Raw genomic sequence first — 21,309 nt, 5'->3', positions numbered from 1 at the left:
AAAAATACTATTCGAAAATAGCTGATCTATAGCTCACATTTCACAACATCTCAATGTGATGCGTTGTGAGCTTAATCATTAAGCCTATAGGCCTACAGAGCAGGTTATAAATACACCCAACATGCAGATTCACCCAAAACCTCAACAAGATTTGTTCAATTTGACTTGTGGATATATTGAAGCCAGGTTAGCACTTTTTATGCAATATAATATCAACAGATGTGACAGAGAAGACCGCTTATTTGGTCACCAAAAAACAGGAGGGATGCAATGCACTGTGAGCTTGTAGACCTATTTTCAAAAACTTTGAATACATGACATACATTTGAAACTTATGTAAAATGGGACATTCTGCCCAATGAGTAGGCCTATACTTAATTTCATTTGAGAATATTTTGATGCCAATTGATTGATTTATTAGTCAGAAATAACAGCACAGAAAAGTCCTTCATGGGGACTTGTTTCCATTGTGGTCCTATACTTTCCAAATCTAGCTGGGAAGCAATAGCATAGCATGGTGACGCTACTTTTTTTCATTTTTTTAATACTGTTTTTATTAGGCATTTTTTGTATATGACAACTTCAGAATATCCTTGACAATGATAATGAGTTATTCAGTTATATAAAATGAAAGATAATGACAGGTAGGCCTAATGTAAATTCCACATACAATACATAATAAAAAAGATATATAAATGTGATAAAAACGAAAAAACAAAAAACAGTTAAACAATGACAAATGTGAACAGACAAACAAAACAAAGACAACAGGACAGACACTCTTGCTCTCAAACTTTCCCAACACGTTGTTGTAAATTAACTGAATTACATGGTGACGCTACTTTTAAGTACATTTAGAATCCTGGACTTTTACAGAGTACTAATACATTGCGATATGGATACTTTTAATTAACTAAAACATTATGAGTAGTAGTAGCCTACGTCCATCACTGCCTGCTTCTGGTATGGGCTTCAAATTTTCAATGGAAAAGGAGGGGAATGCAGCCACCAGAGGGTGCCACACACACACAATCAAAAGACATTTCCATCTCACGCCAGAGCGTCTGGAAAGACAAAGTGAGGTTATTTCCCCTTGTCTGTCTGTCTTTGTCTATCTATTCTGTACGGATGATGGAGCTGCTGCAGATCTAAACTGCTAAACTGGAGCCTGCAGAGTTCCAGTGAAGCCCACCGACCACCATTACTCCATCTTCTTGTTGAACTTTATCCAGCAGTAGACTAGTGTAGTTTATATAGGGACCACCGTACACACTGTCCTCTCTGCTTGGGCTCTCTATCTCCTCTGCTAAACTATGAAGCTGTGGTTCGTCGTCTTCTGCCTGGCATTGCTCTGGGTGGAGCTCCAACATGGTGAGTAATAATCTACATAGACTACTTAGCCTACATCTACATCTTAAATTAACTTTTTCTTAGTTGCCCCAAAGTTGCTTCTTTGTTGTTTTAGGTTCTAGAATAGAGAGGGGGGAGGAAGATTTTGTCTGAAAAAGTTTCTGCAGGAGTAGTTTACTACTACTCCGAGCTAAACTAGGGCAGTGGTTCCCAAACTGGGGGCTGGGACGCCCTGGCCTGGTCCCCAAATTATTTTGGGGGATCCCCAGATCATTAGCCAGTGCAACATTTTCTGACTGAATCAACATTTACAAACTCACAACGATCTGCTAATAATTTGCACAATAGTCTTCATCAAACTAAATGTAATGGTACAATTCCAAGCTTCAGGGTGGGGGGTCCCAAGTTCAAATATTATTTTGGGACGGACTAGGCTATGGTGGGAGGGGCCATCATTTACATACAATAATAGAGTTTCTATAGTCTAAAAGGGTCTTATGTATGTGGTTTATGAGCCCCTGCTAACAAACTCATAGCAGACAGACACGTATGCAAAAGGCATTTCTTCACCACAGTCCGTCGTCCTCAACATGAAAATCTTTGAGAACCACTGGGTTAACAAAATTAGGAAGGAAGTATAAGACATAATATACAAATATGCAACACTTCAGAGCAAAAATATATAACGGTAGCCTATACATTTACAAGCGACTTAACACAAAAAATAAGTCCAAAGTCACTTATAATAAGCAAACTTGGCAACACTGATGCTGCTGTGCTGACACAGGCTTTGAGAGGCCCTGGGGAGGCGTGTTGATGCAGCTGTGTGGAGATCACTGAGTAGCCTTCCAGATGTGGTATGGTTCAGGTATGGTACATGGTTCAGCACCACTGCCCAGTGTTCTTATGTGCCTCTGTTCTGCGTCCTGCACCGATTCCATTCGACTTTTGTCTTAGCTAAAAGTTCAGAAATATACTTTCAGCCCCAAAATTCGCTTGACGTGACGTGAATAGTTGTATCCGTCTTTAATCATATTATTTCAATGATATGTAGTTAATGTTTATTGCTTTTATTTGATTCATCTTCCTTTTTTATTACTGTGATTTACAATGGTTTTATTTTTTGCTTTTAATATAATATTACAGTCCAGTTGGTCTAGGGGTGGAAAAGGATGCAATGTGGATGGCGAGTGAAGTGTTGCTATATTATAGGCCTATTATAAAAATTATTCAAATCTATGAAACGGTGTCTTTTACAAACAAAATAATATGGAGCAACCTTTTAAAAAAGAAAGCTCCTGCTTGCCTAGCAGCGCAGGGTTACAGATATAAATGCTAGCACACTCTGGCTGCACTGACTCACCTATCCGAAAGGTGTCGTTTACAATAAGCAGGCTCTCATATTTTACTTAGTACTGACTCAACAACTTTCACAGTTTAAGCACAACATGTGTTCAGTTCTGAAACAAACAAACTGAGGCCACACCAAACATTCAGTGGACCAACAGCATGGACATCATTTGAGACCTCACAGCTCTGGACAGCGTGTGTACAGCTACTGCAAACTGTTACACACTGCCAGTGAGCACAGGTGCCAACACTTGTTTAAATAGTGGAGATGACTGGCAGGTGATTGGTCCAGGCTGGATTGGAGGCCATGGAAACAGGACTTGGACTGAAAGCTGATCTGTCAGTGTTCCACTCTCCAACCATGAACATGCATAGGCCATATAGATAAGTATAATATATATAAATGTAATTTATTGTTGATGTGATTTCTCGATGACTGATTTCTGACCACTTAAACTGGTCAGATGGGTGGCCCCATCAGAGCATGTTTATTTTAATGATCAGTCAATCGATCGTATTCTGGCTTGGATCAAGGGAGAAAGTTATATTTTTATTAAAATCGTAGTGTTTTGACAGTTACTTTGCTGGGCTCACTTGCAATATGCTCACAGGTTGGGAACCACTGCCCAACAGCTCTCTCAGCATTCACTGGGCCTGACTACATTTTCTACCTCAGCGAATGGCAACTCTCAAAAAACTGTTCCTGCAGTCTGAGCTCTTGTGGTAACCACATTACAAGACACTAGTTCTGTAGCTGGTTTGCCTTCCTCACCTAAGCTCTTGCTGGTCTACTGCTGGTGCACAAGGTCTAGGAGATTAGGATCATCATTAACTAGAATGACTGTATATAGGCCGGGCAAGGTAGGAGCTAGCCCTACAACAACAACAACAAGTCTGGCACTGGTACTCATGTTCATTACCAAGAAAACAGCTAATTATGGCCTTCTCCTCACTCCACTTTTCTCCTGGGACAAGACTGGACTGAAAACTCCCTGTATAACGTAGAGCTTCCTCCTACTAGGAGGTTTTGTCCATCATTGATAAAATGCCCTAATAGTTATAGTCCCCTAATAGTTGTCTTTCTGTTTAATAGCAACTTAAAGGTTTTATGACATTCATTTTCATTTATTTTTCTTTTTTCTTTTAGGTTTTATGACCTCAATTACACCCAAAAAACCTGAACTTTGAACATTCAGTGGATTTACTGTGGTCTGAAGTTTTCTTGGGGGTTTGGAAGCCTTTTGAGCTACAATTAAAACAGGCAAAACAGTGAAAACAGTGACATCTGCTGGCAAATCCCATTGACATATATGGGATTTGCAGGATTTTACATCACAATCTGCCGGCAAATCAGAGCACCTGTTTGAGCCAGAAAACCCCAGATCACAGAAAATCTACTGAATGTTAAAAGTTCATGTTTTTTGGGTGCAATTGAGATTAGAAAAACTAAAAAAAAAGAACAATTCCAAAACCTTTTTTTAATGTCACAATCCCTTTAAGTAATGAGTTACTATTAAACCCCTGTCCTGTCACACTACACTTGTCCCACACAAGCAATACTTCTGTCCCTCAAATGAACAGTATTGATCTCCATTCTCTAACTCCACTTTAGCAGACAGGAGGATCCAATGGCGTTAGCTGGTTTTGCCAGAAGCTTTTTTATACTTTTTATTGGCTCAATATTGTTTTTAAACACACAGACATAAAGGGTGTTCAATAGCATTGAAAAAAAAAAACTGCGACGATACTGTATATAACTCCCTCGTTTTGTTTTTGCTTTTCATTCAAAGGCTCCTGTCAACAGGTCAAGCGACGTAAAGACGCCGGAGAGAACCGCATCAGGCCCGGGGGCAAACGGACAAAGGTTCGCCACACCAAGCTGAAGGACAAGGAGCTGGGAGGTAAAGGCCAGTCGCTGCTCACGCAGGTCCTGGATAAAGGACGCTTCCTGCGTCTGGGACAGAACACCACGCTGAGCCCTGGGCGCGCCATGGAGTTGAGATGTAAGGGCAGTAATATCGGCTGGTCCTACCCCTCCAACCTGGACACCTTCAATGACTCACGCCTCAGGTGACTGACTGACTGACTGACGAATAGCACGGTGTATCAATTATTATCATCACAATATTGTAACACTGTTGACTGACAAATATCACCATGCATGTATCACATATTAGCAAGACAAAATGGTAACCCTGCTGACTTACAAATGTCACCATTTATCATTGTGTTGCTGTCGGGGCAGAAACCTCTCTTCTCCATATTTTAACTTTTTGGGGTTTGTTTTTCGTAAATTAATGTCCTACTTGATCATACTACAGTCCAGTGTCACACAAAAGCATAAAAAAATAGAAGATCTGCAAGCTCGAAGCGAGGTGTGAAGATCTTCTGTTTTTGCATTTTTTTTATTTGAATCCCGAAAAGTAACAGTTTTGGACATAAAGGGTTTCCACCCGACAGACGATTTATTGCCATCATAATTAGAGCCTGGTCGATATATCAGTCTGGACGAACGGTAACGTGGCAATTGTGAAGCTAATGTGTCCCAATCATTACAGGCAAAACCTTTTCAAAAACACCTGATCTACAAGCAAAAAATCATGTTATGACGTGTCACGCTCATCGGCTATTTATTTATTCTTTCGTATGACTTGTGTGTGTGTGTGTGTGTGGAGGGGGGGTGGCTATAAAATAAATTGCAGATGTACAAGATCACTGCACGTCTGCCATTTGTTTATTTTTAAATCAAGTATTTGGAAATCTTCTCTTCTGGTAGTCCCAGGAACAAAACATTTTCATATGGGAGTCCGCGGCCAAACACATTGAGAATTACTGGTACAGGACTCACCAAAAACGGGATTGACATCGGACCCAAACATCTGGCATGGGTCTGGCTCTAATCACAATATGTAATATGTAATTTCTATGACAGTCCATGTTGATGTGCCAACAGTGTGCTGATATCTTGTAAGATGTGAACTATCACATCATGTAATGATCTGTTGTTCATGAAGGTGTTATTGCTTACTCCTCCACACAGCATAAAGCAGATTGACAAGTACAGTCAGTTGGTGCTGACATCGCCCTCTGCTGCCGACACAGGGTACTACAGCTGCGGCGTCGTTCTGTGTGACGGCTCAGAGTGCGGCAAGGACCCAGATCGAACGTTCGCCTCATACGTTTACTTCACAGGTGAATTACTATCATATACTGTACTAGTAATCTCATCACATATGGTGCACTTTGTTTTATACAAAGTGCACCATATGTGATCGTGGCAGTGGTAAAATAGCCTGCCCAATAGCGTAGAGTCTGGTGGTTCAAATCCAGTCTTTGTGTCTAAATGAACACAATTAACCTGTGTTCGGGGGAGGGAAGCCGGGCGGGGAGGGTGATATTTGTCACTGCACATAGGCCTACTCCTACAGGCTGAGGTGGCACATGTCGGTGGGGAGTGTTGGGCGGGAGGAGTGGGACGAAGGTTACCACGTCGCCCCGGTGGGGGAAAAATAAATAAAAATAAAAGAAGGATCCCTAACGTGCTTCTGTTCTCCAGATAAGGACAACCTCTTCGTCCCCTCCGCCATCCACTTTGAAATCGTCTACATGCGTCCGGACCGGCCGGCCATCATCCCCTGTCGGGTGACCAGTCCCCTGGCCAGGGTGACGCTGCACAGGGAGGTCCCTGCGGAGGAAGTCCCCGCCAACGGGACGCTGGTGACCTACGACCCCACCAAGGGCTTCGTCCTGCGCAGCCCCAGTCTAGAGCACCAGGGGGTCTTCTACTGCAAGGCCGTGGCCAGAGGCACCCCGCAAGTCTCCAACAAGTACCAGCTGCTCTACGTGGAAGGTACACTATCCAGCCGCCACGCCGCGCATTGTGAGCTTGTAGATTGGCTATATTTGGCTATTTTGGCAATTATTTATTTAATAATTATTAGTGTTTTTTTCACCTATAATTAAATGAAAATAGGGAATGATTATTCATATATTTTATAATGATTAATATATTTTTTAATGATTGATTATTGATTTTATTTATAATCAATTAAATTGATTAGTCGTAACCCCCCACCCACCTTCCCATGTAAAGCGTCTTTGGGTACTTGAAAAGCGCTATATCAATCTGAGATATTATTATTATTATTATGATGAGTCATCAGCTTTTGGCACCATCAGCTTCCAGGAATACAATGCGTGGTTTTCATCTTGTTAAAAGCCTCCAACCTGCTTCTGCCAACTGTCTCGCCAGGTTCACACAGGATAATGGATTAGTGGTGGATTTATTAAATGGAAAGTGTTGGATTCAAGTTACGTAATTCTAACCGGCAGATGAAAGCGATGGACAAGAGTTAGTTTTGTCATCATGGCGGTGACCCGTACTTGGTCCAGTCAGCGTGTACATTGTCATTGACGCAGTGTCCTGTTCCTACCTTTGATTTAGTGTACGCCCAACTCAGCAAGGGTCCACAAATCACCACACAGTGCAGCTGCTCACTCTAATTAATGGCAACCAACACAAATCAACGTCATCATAGGCCGTCAACTCTCTTGTTGGGGGGGGGAGCTGGAAGCAATATTCATCACTTGCAAGTCTGTAACTCTGACAGAAGTGGCAGAAATGGAACCAGATGGACCCACCTGTACTGTCAGAGTTACACAAGGGAGGGTCCTTGAAATGTACAAGTGTGGGGGAACCACCGATTTAATTTATTGTCTCGTTTGTGGTGGTTGACAGTGCCCAGCGGGCCGCCCTTTGTAAGCCTAGCGGTGTCGCCCGAGTCTGTGAGGGGAGGGGACAATGTCAACGTCACCTGCTCTGTCCTGGGGGAGCCCGAGGCGGACGTGGAATTCACCTGGGCCTACCCTGGACAGGTAAGATCTGCACACACACACACACACACACACACACACACACACACACAGTACTTTTACTTAGTTATTGTACTTGTTACTTTTACTTAACTTGGGTATGTTCATTTTGTGAAACTTTATACTTACAGTCCACTACATATCAGATGCAATTGTTGGAATTTTCCCTCCACTACAATCATTTGAACATTCTAGTTACAAGTTGCTTTGTAGATTTAGATTATGAATATAAGTTTATGAAAGAAAATGTACACATTTTGAATACAGCAGTGATGTAAATATGTGTAGGACATTCTGCCTAATACCTTTACTTTGGTACTGCAAGTATATTTCAACTTAACATTTGAATACAGGCCTTTTAAGTAAAGTAAGTAAGCCTTGCAGAGTCCTGAGGCCCATTGGGCAGGAGCCTATCTGTTTCCTTAAGGTGAGGCAACTTATTGTAGAAGTACATCCCCACCCATACAAGTATATGATGCTAGTATGTTGCAGGGACTTACCCTGGCCTAATCCAACCCATGATGCTGAATGCCAAGCAGGGAGGCATTGGGTCCCAAATTTAGGGTCTTTGGTATGACCTGGCCAGGATCGATCCCCGGTCTCCAAATCTCAGGGAGGACACTCAACCTCAAGGCCACTGAGGCATTTTACTGTACTTCTTCCACCACTGAGTATGACACACTTGTATGGTGTGTGTTCAGGACAAGCGTCCGGTCAGCATCCAGGACTCGTGGAGGCTGGTGACCAGAGGGATGGGTCACACAACCCGCCTGTCCCACAGTGTCCTCTCCATCCTGGACATGGAGACCATCGACTTCGGACAGTACATCTGTAGAGCCAAGAACACAAACGGGGAAACGTTTGTGGCGGTCAACATTGTGTAGTCCAAAATTGTCTCTCTCTCTCTCTCTCTCTCTCTCTCACACACACACACACACACGCACGCACGCACACATACACACACACTATGTATCTGTTTTGATGAGAGTATAGCAGTGGCTCTTAAAGTGCGATCCAAGGACCCTCAGGGTTCGTTGATAGTCCAAAATCGTCAGTTGGGTGGAAACCTCATATGTTCAAAACTGTTAGTCAAAAATAATAGCTTGTTTGATGCTTTTGTGAGATCCTGTTGTAGTATGATCTAGTAGGGCGCTAGTTTACGAAAAAATTGAATGGAAAACAGTGACATGAAGATGCAAAGATAGTTTTGTCGTCCGCGACAAAGCTAGAAAATATAGTTGAGCTGGCTTCAACTTCACAGTTCACACTAGCAGCTACAAAACAAAACAAATTAAGTGTTATTTCAACCATTTCCACTCATTGTTCGTTGTCTTTTGTAGCTGCCAGTGTGAACTGCTAGGTATGTAACTCTTGAGGGTACTGTACATACAATTGTACACCGAGTTATGGGGGGCCCTAGAAATTAAAAGGTTTGAGAACCACTGCATTGGATTATAGCTTACAAATGCATTTCAGTCTCATAATCAGTGGGGCATCAAGTTATTTTTGGGAATGTATTTTTTTTTTCAGAATGAATCATTAACATGTAGATTATTTTAACATAATAAAGACTCATCTATAATCTAAAGGCTCAGTTATAATATTTAGTAACATGCCTGCATGGAGGCGGGGGGCACGCACTAGTCCGACATCCCATTGGTCAGACCACGTGGCTGGTTAAGACTCACCCGTGGCTTCCGTGTGCGGTTAGGGGATAAAAATGGCAAATGGGACCCAATGCCTCCCTGCTTGGCACTCAGCATCAATGGGTTGGATTGGGGGTCAAATCAACTAATGATTCCCGAGCGCGGCTCACAATGCGGCTCACTGCAACAAGATATGGGTCAAATGCGGAGAACAAATTTCACTGCAGTAACGTGTGTCATACGACTTTGACCTGTCACCTGTCAGACACCTGTCAGCAGGGAGTGTTGGGCGGGAGGAGTAGGACAGAGGCTCTACGCCCTCCTGGACGGGGCTCCTCACTGTTAGGCAAGTCAGTAGACCACACCACACAAATGTGTGTGGGGAGGAATTAATTGGCATAGCGACTAAATTGCGGGGAGAAAGGGGTAAATAACAAAACAAAAACTTCAGAGAAACACTGAAGACCAGAGAAGAGAAAAAGGTATGAGGAGAGAAAAATGTGGTGGTTTACAGCAGAGGCTAGCCATGTGCCAGGCTGATGTTTTTAATGGACTCCTTATGTGGAATGTGGATTACAGAGCCTTCTGCTGCTGCCTCTAACAGTTGGTATTAGAACTCACCGTCAGTGCTGGGAGTTCTATGTAAAGCAGGAGTTCCCAAACGTTTCAGCTCCAGACCCAAAAAGATACATGGTATACCCAAACGTTCACAAATAATGAATCAACCACTTAAAGGACAACTTTAGTTAACCACGGTTCATGTTTTAGGTTGTTGAGGAAGTAAAAGACGAGTGTTAATTGTTTTTCATTTGCTGCTTACTTTCATGTTAGCGATTTTTATCTATTTTTGTCAGGGGGGCGGGGGCATTCGAACATGGTCCAAAATATGGTGATTTATTATTTACTATAGTCCTTCCTACTAGACCCCAATAAATTATATCTGGCCACAAAATATCACGGGATCTATTGAATGTGACAAACTGACATATTGAGCCTACGACACAGTATGACATCCCCCTAGTACCTCTACCTTCACATTCAGTAGATCCTGTGATCTTTTGTGGCCAGATGTAATTTCATGGGGTCTAGCAGGACTATAGTAAATATTAATTAATAAATCGCTGTCAAATTTGGTATTGTTGTTCAAATGCACCCCCCCCCGGTCAAAAATAGCGAAAGAAAGCAGCAAATGAACACTCAACTTATACTTTGTCTAATAACAACCTAAAACTTGAACCTAAAGTTGTCCTTCAAGCCATTTAACCCATTCTGACCTGAGATCAGATTCATACGAGGTTTCCGCCGGACACACACTGGTCTGATGAACCCATTCTGACCTGAGATCAGATTCTAAAAATGTCAGTCGCTCTTCAATTTTTCAAAAATAGCAGACCTACAAGCTCGTATCGCGCCACTCGGTGGCGCGATATGAGCTTGTAGATCTGCTATTTTTCAATAGCTAAAGCATAACATGATGCCAACACCAAAATGGGTGCCCGGTCAGAATGGGTTAAAAAACAGTTGCTCTAAAACAGTTAGTCCCAATACTTGATTGGCTGGTTACCGTCCATGACCGTTGTAAATTTCACCGATAATCCACACCTTCAATCACTTTGTATCATCCTGCAGCCTTGTAGCTGTATTGGGGAAGGGTTGATTGCCTTACACACGCCTTACACACGCTGGCCGTGCGGGCGTGTAAGCACCGCCCACATAGCCTGGCTAATAAGCCAGACTAATATCACAGTGGCAATTTCTTTGGCCAACCGCTGATTCGGTCTGGCTTATTAGCCAGGCTACCACCCGCACACATAACTGTGAATGTGTGGCTCCAGCCCCGTAAAGACATCAAGCGCTATTATCCCGTCACATAGTCTACTTGCTAAGCAAAACAAGGAAGTGTGTGGCTCGCTCTGGTGGCGCAAAGCGTAGCTACTTTTGTGAATTTAATAGTTTGAGGTTAAAATTGCTATGTTTGTAACCGTTTTAGAAAAGCAATAAGCCACTCGAGGCCCCAGCTTACCAGGTATTTTACAATGACTGAGAGGGTCTCAGGGTGTCGGGTCTAACTATGCCTCCCAGCCATTGTAAAATACCCGGTAACCTGAGACCTCTCGTGGCTTATTGCTTTAATAGCCAATGGATGAGTCCACAACACATGAAACTTTCTTTTTTTTAATTATTTTGAAAATAAAAAGTAAATGTATAAAAAATATTTGAAATAATGCATTCTTTCAAAGGAAACAGAACATTTATATGTAATTCTTAAAAATGTTTGCGTGACCCAAAAATGGGTACTGAACCATGAACTGAAGCATGCAAACAGTTATCCATCATGGATATATTAGGACTGAAGAGAAAAAGTCACTGTTCAAAATCAACATTTACTTTATTAATCGCATTTTTTAAACTAGGTCAACGCGATAATTTCACGATTTTCAAATTATGATGGACAAATGGTCACTTAAATTGGTCCCTTAATCAAAACGAAAACGCCAGTTCTGATGTTCAACTTTATTTAAATACGGGGAAAAGAAATTACACAAATAGTTTAGACTCACTCCTCAAATAAACTTCAGAAGGTGCTGAAAACAACCCTTTTACATGTGTACACTGACTGGCAGTGAAGGGGTTAAGCCTGATTCACAATTTGTCATGACTGTTGCGTACAGATCTACAAGCTCACGACACATTGTGGTGCCTGTAGTTCTGCCATTTTCATGACAATGTTTGTTTGACGTGTATATATATATATATATATATATATATAGAGCATTACGTCAGGTGGAAACCTCATGTCCAAAACGGACTATTCAGGATTAAAATTCTAAAATAGCAAAAGTAGCAGATCGACAAGCTTAAAGCACTCGCTTCATGCCGCATTTCAAGCTTGCAGGTCTGCAGCTCTATGGTCAAGTAGGGCTCAGGGAGAGGTTTCTGCCCGACAGCAACAAAAAGTAATTTATGGACTGGATCCATTAAACTCTCCTGCCATCCAGTGTTATGTTTGTATCCCAGTCATAATGACATTTACTCACATTTGGGTTCATAGCGATAAGTCTTCTTCAGAGCCATTACTGTATGTTTGTCTGCCTTTGGTCTTCCAATGAGCTTTCAGGGCAAATCCTCCTTTCACGCAGCAGTGCTGTTTTCGTGTGTGTGCGCGCGGGTGTGCGTGCCTGCAGGTGTGTGTTGTGTTTTCAAGCTTGAAAGAGGACAAAAATAAAAAATAAAAGTGCTGTAAATCCTGAGAATTCCTTTCCTCTATCGCAGTGGATCTCAAAATGGGGTCCAGGGACCCACAGGGTTCCTTCAGGGAGTTTCCAAATGTGACCCTTACTGTGTGACTCTGAGTGTACAAATGGAACCAAATTGACCCGTTACGGTCCATTCATTTTCGATTTGTACAATCTCAGAATTATGGGTGGGTGGGCCTTGAAATTACAACAGTTTGAGAGCCATCGCTCTGTCAGTAATCACAAGAAAAGCGAAGGACGTTGAGGGTTCTTTCGCCTTCACTGGGGTTTAAGTGCTTCTGTGCAAAAAAACAAACAAAACAAACCATCGTCATTAATTCAACAGCTTAGCGGAGCAGTGGCGAGTCCTGGCTCTGCACCGGGGGTTATCTGGGCGAGACGGGGGCGGAGCTGGAGGCGAAGAAGGCGGGGCTGCGAGGAGACTGGAGGCCGAGGGAGTGGGAGGAGGGGGAGACGGGGGAGGTGGTCCGGAGGGGGCTGCTCATCACTCCCAGGTCTCCATTGTGCAGCTTCCAAACTAGCTCCTCGTTCTCCCTGGACAGACGCTTGTTGACCTGGGACTCCTTCTGCAGGGACTCCTGCAGGACATCGTGGTCCACGGACAGCTGCCTGCAAATGCAGCACCACAACAACACGTTAAAAAGGGCTTTTATTTGTTGTTGCTGGTTTTATTGACATGAATGTACAGTATATTGTTGCTTACAAACCTCCTATCTCCATAGTCTAACGTTTTTTTTTCCCCATAAATGATTGCCCTACTTCATCATACTACAGCTTCGCTGTATCAAAAGTATCAAAAGTTGAGCTTGTAGATCTGCTACTTTTGCCATTTGTTTATTTGAATCTTGAAATATAACAATGTCCACAAAAACAAATATTGGAGTTTGGTTGTGTATTTATTGAAGAATTTTACCAGTTATAATTCCAGTGTGGTTTCTGTAGCTGCGATTCTGTTGCTTCCATGTCTGGTAAGACCTGTTTATGCTCCCCACTACCTGTGCCTTTCCCAATTATTACTACACCCGTTCCCCTTATACAATATAACATCTTTCATAAATGAATGCCCTATTTCTTCATTGAATGAGTGTGTCACGCAAAGCTGCCAATCTAGGTCACTGGTCTGGTCTATTAAATACTCTGCCAGACGCTAGTTTCACTTTAGTTTAGTTTATTTGAAATGCAAATGCAATGAAAAGCAGTTTGAGGATAAACATTAACAAAAGTCCTAAAGCCCAAACCACACCAAAGGGTCGGGTTTTAGGTCAATCACACCAATGCAACTCATTGCAACTCTGAGTTGCATTGGTGTGGTTTACTTTAAAAACCATTTTGTCCTGACCCTTTGTTGTGGTTTAGTCTTAAGACTTATTTCCATTGTGGAAACAAGAACATTTTACAATACAAATAAATGACAGTAACTTGCATGAATAAAACAAGCAATTAACTATCTGTCTCTAGAAAATCGTCATTTTACAGAGGAACCATTTCCGATCTTTTGTCTCCTGCTTAAAATATATCAGATTGGTTGTTTAGTTTGACACTGGTTTTAAGGCTGTTCAACTGTAGAACGTATGAAAGTAAATGATCCCTCTCCGATTCTGTCCAGTACTGCAAAACAGATCTTAAAATGCTACATTCAATCCAATCTACTTTATTTATACAGCACATATAAAACTACAGAGTGTACAGTCAATGTGCTGTACACTCCTTCCACCCCAGTGGAAATAGCAACTCTCAGTCAGACCTTTTGAACGCCAAGGAGTACAAGTGAGTTTTCAAAGGCGATTTAAACACAGGCAGGGTTTGGAGAACTAAATCAAAGTAGGAGGAGCATACTGTAACTGTACCGTGTGAGAGCAGAGTGTCGGTCCATGCGGGCCTTCATCTCTTCATTCTCCTGGACCACTCTCTTGAGGCATTCCTCCAACTTCAGGCTTTTCTCTGTCTGAAAACCCCCCCCCAAAAATGTATTGAGTTTGAGTGGATTATTTGAATAAACAAGATTAAAACGTTTTGGAACCACCAGCATTGTAATTGTAATAACACACAGTGAAGTAGGGTAACCAGCTCTGACAGTGTTATTCTCTGGATTAAGAGAGTCTGCTAAATGGCTAAATTGTAAATTGTATTCTGGAAACGGTTCCAAATGTGACGGAACAGATTCCAGGTTCCTCAATTTTGTATCCTTTGGGTTCCGGATCCAGCCCTATTTTAATACAGCGTCTGGAGCACTGGATAGGCCTGTCTGGTACGGCCCTGTCCTGGTTCTCCTCCTACCTTTCAAACAGAAGTTACTTTGTCAATCTAGCCGAGTTTGACTCAGACAAACACGACATCAGTTCTGGTGTTCCACAGGACTCGATTCTTGGTCCTCTGCTGTTCTCCTTGTACATTCTGCCATTGGGCGAACTCATTACCAATCACGGAGTCAATTTTCATTTATATGCTGATGATACCCAACTATATCTTTCTGTGGCCCCAGATGATCCCTGTGCTTTAGACCCGCTGTTGACCTGTCTGTCTAGCATCAAATGTTGGATGAGTGAGAACTTTCTCAAGCTAAATGAGGATAAGACAGAAGTTCTCATAATCGGTTCTAGCGAGCAGAAAGAATCAATAATAAGCAGACTTGGCAACCTGACTGTAGAAAGTAACAGTACAGTAAAGAACCTGGGGGTTATTATTGATTCTGAATTGAATTTTAATTCACACATTAATCATGTTAACAAGATTGCCTTTTTTCACCTTAGAAATATTGCACGAATCGGAGCCTATTCGTCCTTGGACGATGCAAAAACGCTAATCCACGCCTTTGTTTTTTCTCGGCTTGACTACTGCAATGCTTTCTTGTCAGGACTGCCTAAGAAAACAACTGACAGACTACAACTTGTCCAAAATGCAGCAGCTAGAGTTGTAACTAGAACTAAGATGAGAGAACATATTACTCCAGTTTTGGCATCACTGCACTGGCTTCCTGTTGTTTTTAGGATTGATTTTAAAATTATTTTACTTGTCTATAAAGCTCTCAATGGTCTCGCACCTCCCTACCTACTTGACTGCCTGCCTAAATATGTCCCAAACCGGCCCCTAAGGTCCTCCACTGCTGGCCTGCTCGCTTTGCCTAAAAAAATGGCAACTAAAAAATACGAGGAAGCAGCTTTTTGCTTCTACGGGCCGTCGGCATGGAACAAGCTCCCACTGTGCCTTCGTCAGGCAGCCTCTGTAGACAATTTTAAAGCTCAGCTTAAGACCCACCTCTACAACATTGCTTTTAAGTGATCTTTATTTTTTTATTTTTTTTATTCTGCTTGTTTTTAATGTCGTTGCCTTATTTTATCAGTTCTTATCTTTGTACCATTGTCCTATTGTTTTAACTGCTTGCCTGTTTTAATGCCGTTTTGTTTTGCTTTTATTATCTTTTCTGCTCTGTAAAGCACTTTGAGCTACATTTATGTATGAAAGGTGCTATATAAATAAAGTTTATTATTATTATTATTACTACTATGTGGGATTAATGAGGATTTTCTCTTATTTGAAGAAGTGTTAAAGTTAACCAAGCTTTGTCATCTCACCAGCTTGTCCATCTGCAGAACCTTGTTCTCCTGCAGGTGGAGCTGTTGGGTCTTCATGTCCAGGACCACGTTGAGGCTCTCCAGCTCCTGTTGCAGATACAGCATGTGGGAGTCCGTCTGCAATGGGACACAGAAACACAAACATCACACATGTTGCAGATACAGCATGCAGAGTTACAGACTCTGCGTTGAGACCAGAGTTATAATATATCTGCAGAGTTACAGACTCTGCGTTGAGACCAGAGTTATAATATATCTAGAGCGGCTGAGGTGAGGATGGAGGAATCGATCGGGTTTACTGGAAGGAATGGGAACGTTCAGTGTCATTTTGACGCATTCTTCGGACTAAAACATTTCCGCAAGGGACACATGAAGGATACATTTGATGTATCCTCATTGCTTGTGAAAATATTTGAGTATTGGGATTTTACGTGTGTGGGGGTGGGGAGGGCAACCTGGTTCTTCTCAGCATGTCCTCTTCTCTTCTCCTCCTCTATCCTCAGCTTTTCAGTGAGATCATTGTTCTCCTCTGTCAGTTCCTGGATCTGCCTCTGGAGAGATGACACCCCAACGAAACACACATTACACAACAACACAACACACATCACAGATGGAACATCCTGGTCTGGTCTGGCTACAGAAAACCAGCATGTGCTTTTTTTGTTGTTTAAACATTGAGAGCAGTGAGGCTTACAGATAAAGAGTCTTCTGCTTCCTTCCGTGATTTGTCCAACACCTGCAGCTCCTCATGGTGAACTGTCCCGAGTTCTGGAGATACCATAGATTCACAGTATGAGAAACCAATTACCAAACACCTTAACCCTATAGCATCCCTATTCTGTGGAGTAGGGAAAGGTCGACCTACAAGCTCCCGTGGCCAGTGGTGTCCTGCTCTTTGCAAAATGCCGTACCACAGATAAAAACCTAAACACCATTACACCACTGCCTGTGGCTAACACGCTGTGAGCTTGTGTTTTTTTTAACCTTTATTTAACCAGTAAAAACCACATTTAAACTAAAGTCTCTTTTACAAGTGTGAACTGGACAAGAGAAGACGCAAAGTAAGTAACACGGCTCTGCCAGTAACTAAATAAATACAAGACAATAACAGGACAGACATCATAAACACAGTACCCACTAACGAAGAAGCTCAAAGGAAGAATAGGATCATCTAATAACACAACCAATAAAAGGCTAATATATAAAAACTAAGCAATGAAATTTGCTAATCTACTATAAATGCACTGTCTCTCTGTAATTCACATAACTCGAGAACCGTTAGCCCCACAGACTTCAAATTCGACACATGCGTTCCACACCATCACAGGGAGTGCAGTGCCTAGTAGATCATTCCATGACCAGGGTCCAAAAAAAGCATGTGGATGAGCTATTTTCAGAGAAGAGATTTGGTTGTCCAAGTTTAAAGGGTTAAAATGTTTAACACTTTAAAGTGTCAGTATGACAAGTGTTTAAACACTGAAACAAATTGACGTGAAATAAATATCAAGAGGCCTTGATAAACAAAGCTCTTCTGAGAAATTTGTGGTTTTCTTCAAAAGAAAACTTTTACGTTCGCAGCTCTGTCAGAACGACTGAGTGACTCGCAAATGCACCATTTATGAGTATTTATGCGTATCCCGTTGGAAGAAGTGTAGAATCTGATCCAGATATGGACATTAATTCTCATCGATCCCTATCCATAATTTAGTGTTTATCAAACAATTAAAATTCAAAGTACCATCAGAACCATCAGTGTACAAATGGAACCAAATGTATACTCTCAGTGTTACAGACATGTAAGGGTCCATTTAGACAAGGAACCCCAAGGGCTCCTAGATCCCACTTTGAGAAACACTGATTTGGACCAAAGAGGAGACAATGTGAGTCAAGGTGCAACATGAATGGTACAGAAGTTACCTTCCACAGAGTTCTCAAACTGCTGTTGGACTTGTTGCAGATGTTCTGAATGACGAACCTCCACTTCCTGTCGCATAGCATCATGGTTGGCTTTCAACTCCGCCATCTTTAAAAACACAGCAACAACAATGAGAATATGACAACATAATGCCATGATGAAAGAATGACAATGCCACAGTGCTTCTGTAATGCTTCAGGATTGATTTCCTAAGGCACACAAAATACATGATAAAGTTTCAGTCCAAGTGGTGATTCAAGCAGAGCAGATTGTCTGTCGGTTGGAGAAAACCAAATACAGTATGTACTTTTCAGGATTCAAATTTTAAAAAATAGCAGCTCTACAAGCTCAAAATGTGGCACAAATGGAGATTTGCTACTTTTGTGTGACACTGTAGTATTTTCGAGTAGGAGTAGGGCATTCATTTTACGAAAACAAAAACACAAGAAGTTTAAATATGGAGATAGGAGGTTTCTGCCTGACAGCAAAGAGGTCCATGAACAACAGCATTAATGGCAACGCATCAGACGATGACTCAGCATGACTAACCCTACAACCCGGATAACAGTAAACATATCACACACCTCAGACACTGGGAGGAGTGAATAGCATGTGTCATATACTGTATTTAAACATTGCATATCTGATGGTTGATCCAATATCATCAGGGCTGTCAACATTGGAGTGTCAGAATTCAGGAGCTTTTGATTGTGTTATTTGTTTATTGTTTAATTACATTTGTTTGTGTTCCTCCTTAGGAATGATGTGTTTTGATTTTTAGATTTATAATTGGCCTATAATTTGTTTTAAGACTAGGTTTAGTGTTTAAGTTTACCATAACTTTTAGGTTTTTAGTCTTATTTAGGTTGAGGTTAGGGTTAATTCACCACATGGTGAAACTAGCCAGTGGCAGCTGGTTCATGACTAGCCCGTGAGGTTGTTAGAGTTTAGGGTTACTTATATTTGGGCTATTTTTTTAAACTATATATGTTGGTTATTTGAGTTTCCTCTATTTTTGTAGCTCACTCAGGCATAAAGCCTCTTCTTCTAGGTGACATTTACATTTCAAGGTGTCTGTCATGTTGTCCTCCTTGTTTAATCTTTTAAGGCTATTTGCCTATATGTTAATTCATATCCTGTTCACACCCTGTTGACTTGGTGTGAAATGTTCTGATGTGTCCCTTATGAGGCTCTATTTGCATCTAGGATGATCAATTAAATGCACATGCACAGTTTAATTCTGACACGGGTTGCCATGCAAAGCCACCGATCCAAGAGAAAATAAGGAGAAATGACAATTCAGGAGCACCGCAGGAGATGGGGTCGAAATTCAGGAGTCTCCTTCCGGGTTCAGGAGTGTGGACAGCCCTGTATCATCATCATCTCACTCTAGTCTATACTATACCCATTATTATTATCCTACAGCTGTGAGGTTTTTCAAGGTTTTCATTGTTACTGTATGTGGCTCGTAATGCTTGATTTGTACATAGTTGTACAGCCTAAATTAGGTTTACGTACAACTGAATGGTGGGCTCAGTTGTAAATGTAATCCTTTGATAAATTAAATGCACAGCCAGCTAACGCATAACAAATAATATTGATTGATTGATTGAAATAATAATACAATTTAATTTATTAACAGTTTGCAGAATTACAGTACATTTCAGGCACAAACTCAATACAAACCGAACAAGTACGGGTATTCCCCTTTAGCCGCGTGGCAGATATTTGTCTTAAGTTTTCAAACAATGACTGGGGTTTAAATAAAGACCCATGCAAAAATGTACCACACACACACACTCATCTATGAAGTTTGAGCTATGGAATACATACAGAATAACGACATTAGAAATGGTATGCATTAGGGTTCATATAATTTACTGTGATTTCACCAACTACCTTCTGTTCCATGAGGTTCTGGACCTTCTCAGCCTCCTCCTGGTTGGCGAGCTGAACCTTGTCCCATTCCTGCTGGTACGCCACCTTCAACCGGTTCTCCAGCTGAGCCAGGTCCTCCTGGTGATGCTCCTGCAGCGCCTGCAGCCTCTCCTCCAGACACCTCCTCATCTCCTCTATCTCCTGCTCCACACGCAGGCATGACTGCACTGAAGACACTGCAGGGGAACACACGCACACACACGGTTGGTACTGTATTATCGATGAGGTTTTATCCGATACTGGTGCTAAATCGCTAAAATATTTAACCTTTAAGACCCGAGTCCGATTCTAATGTCTTCTAAATCAGCTGATATCTGATTAAATGCGTGGTCAAATAGTCAAAATTTTATTTATTCTGTGAAAGTTACAGATGTGCACACGGTGTGATATACAATACAAGTTTACCATAAACACATTTGTTTTCTGGGAGCCTGCTGCCAGTGCTGTCTTACTTTGTACCGATTCTAGATCAGCCTAAAACATTGTACAAGTTACACAGCACTATAATACGGTACCCATTTGGCAAGTATAGTAATTACTATACCACTATAACATCTGCCAGGTGGAAACCTCATACAGTATGTCAAAACAGTTACCTTTCAGGATAAAACAAAAAACAAAAAATAAATAAAAACAATCACACCCATGTGATACACAATTTACAATTTACAATTTAGGCATTTAGCAGACGCTCTTAATCCAGAGCGACTTACATTTAAGCAAGAACAAAAGCATGGGAATACATCACATAAAAGCATTTATCATGAAACATGCGTAAGCTAAGAAGGTAACAGTGGAATATCTATATGATGAAACTATACATACACTATACATAATAAACTATACATATTCACTACTATGCTATACATATGTACTATGGCGTGCTATGACTATATACAATACAATTATAGTGCTGTCTACATAACATGCTATAAGTCTGTGTCAAATGCTATCTAAGCCAACAGAAATGCTATCTAAGGGGTTAGGGTAAGTGCTATGGGCCATGATGGAGTCTGAAAAGGTGGGTTTTCAGGCTACGGCGGAAGATTGGGAGTGATGCTGCAGTTCTGACTGCAATGGGAAGTGCATTCCACAGTTTTGGAGCCAGAAGGGAGAAGAGTTTGGGACGTGTGGAGCGTTGTCCCGGCGTTTTTAGTGAGGGTACTTCCAGTTTCCCTGCGTTGGCTGATCTGAGTGCGCGGGAGGGTTTGTACACACGCATGATGATGATATATAGACACAGTAACGGGGCTGTTACAGACTAATTTGGGGCGGCTGTGGCTCAGGAGGTAGGGCAGGTCGTCCAATGATCCCTGGATTGGCAGTTTGAATCCCGGCTCCTCCTGTCCACATGTTGAAGTGTCCTTTGGAAAGACACTGAACCATACATTGCCTCCAATGAGTTGGTG

The 21,309-nt window shown here is 41.7% G+C and overlaps 2 protein-coding genes across 3 annotated transcripts in view; one reads left to right on the top strand and one right to left on the bottom strand.

Moving 5' to 3' along the window:
* The first annotated feature begins 1,043 nt into the window (after positions 1-1,043).
* Positions 1,044-9,160, top strand: pdgfrl (platelet-derived growth factor receptor-like). The gene is made up of 6 exons (XM_083786447.1): positions 1,044-1,371; positions 4,491-4,770; positions 5,741-5,892; positions 6,257-6,550; positions 7,439-7,575; positions 8,274-9,160. Exons 1-6 carry the CDS (start codon positions 1,314-1,316, stop codon positions 8,454-8,456), a joined length of 1,104 nt encoding a protein of 367 aa, XP_083642573.1. The 5' UTR covers positions 1,044-1,313; the 3' UTR covers positions 8,457-9,160.
* Positions 9,161-10,731: 1,571 nt separating this feature from the next.
* Positions 10,732-21,309, bottom strand: part of LOC310873475 (uncharacterized protein) — a 51,331-nt gene continuing 40,753 nt past the window's right edge. For both annotated transcript variants that reach the window (XM_083785871.1, XM_083785870.1), the window contains exons 8-14: positions 19,862-20,076; positions 17,965-18,070; positions 16,742-16,815; positions 16,503-16,598; positions 16,048-16,164; positions 14,323-14,420; positions 10,732-13,084 (exon numbers count right to left, since the gene is read on the bottom strand). In XM_083785871.1, the coding sequence (XP_083641997.1) occupies positions 12,841-13,084; positions 14,323-14,420; positions 16,048-16,164; positions 16,503-16,598; positions 16,742-16,815; positions 17,965-18,070; positions 19,862-20,076 (950 nt within the window). In that variant the 3' untranslated portion in view covers positions 10,732-12,840. The remainder of the gene's footprint in view (positions 13,085-14,322; positions 14,421-16,047; positions 16,165-16,502; positions 16,599-16,741; positions 16,816-17,964; positions 18,071-19,861; positions 20,077-21,309) is intronic.

Source organism: Protomyctophum parallelum (genome assembly GCF_964188405.1).
Source record: "Protomyctophum parallelum genome assembly, chromosome: 16".
NCBI classification, from domain to species: Eukaryota; Metazoa; Chordata; class Actinopteri; order Myctophiformes; family Myctophidae; genus Protomyctophum; species Protomyctophum parallelum.
This window is presented reverse-complemented; position numbering and strand designations above follow the sequence as displayed.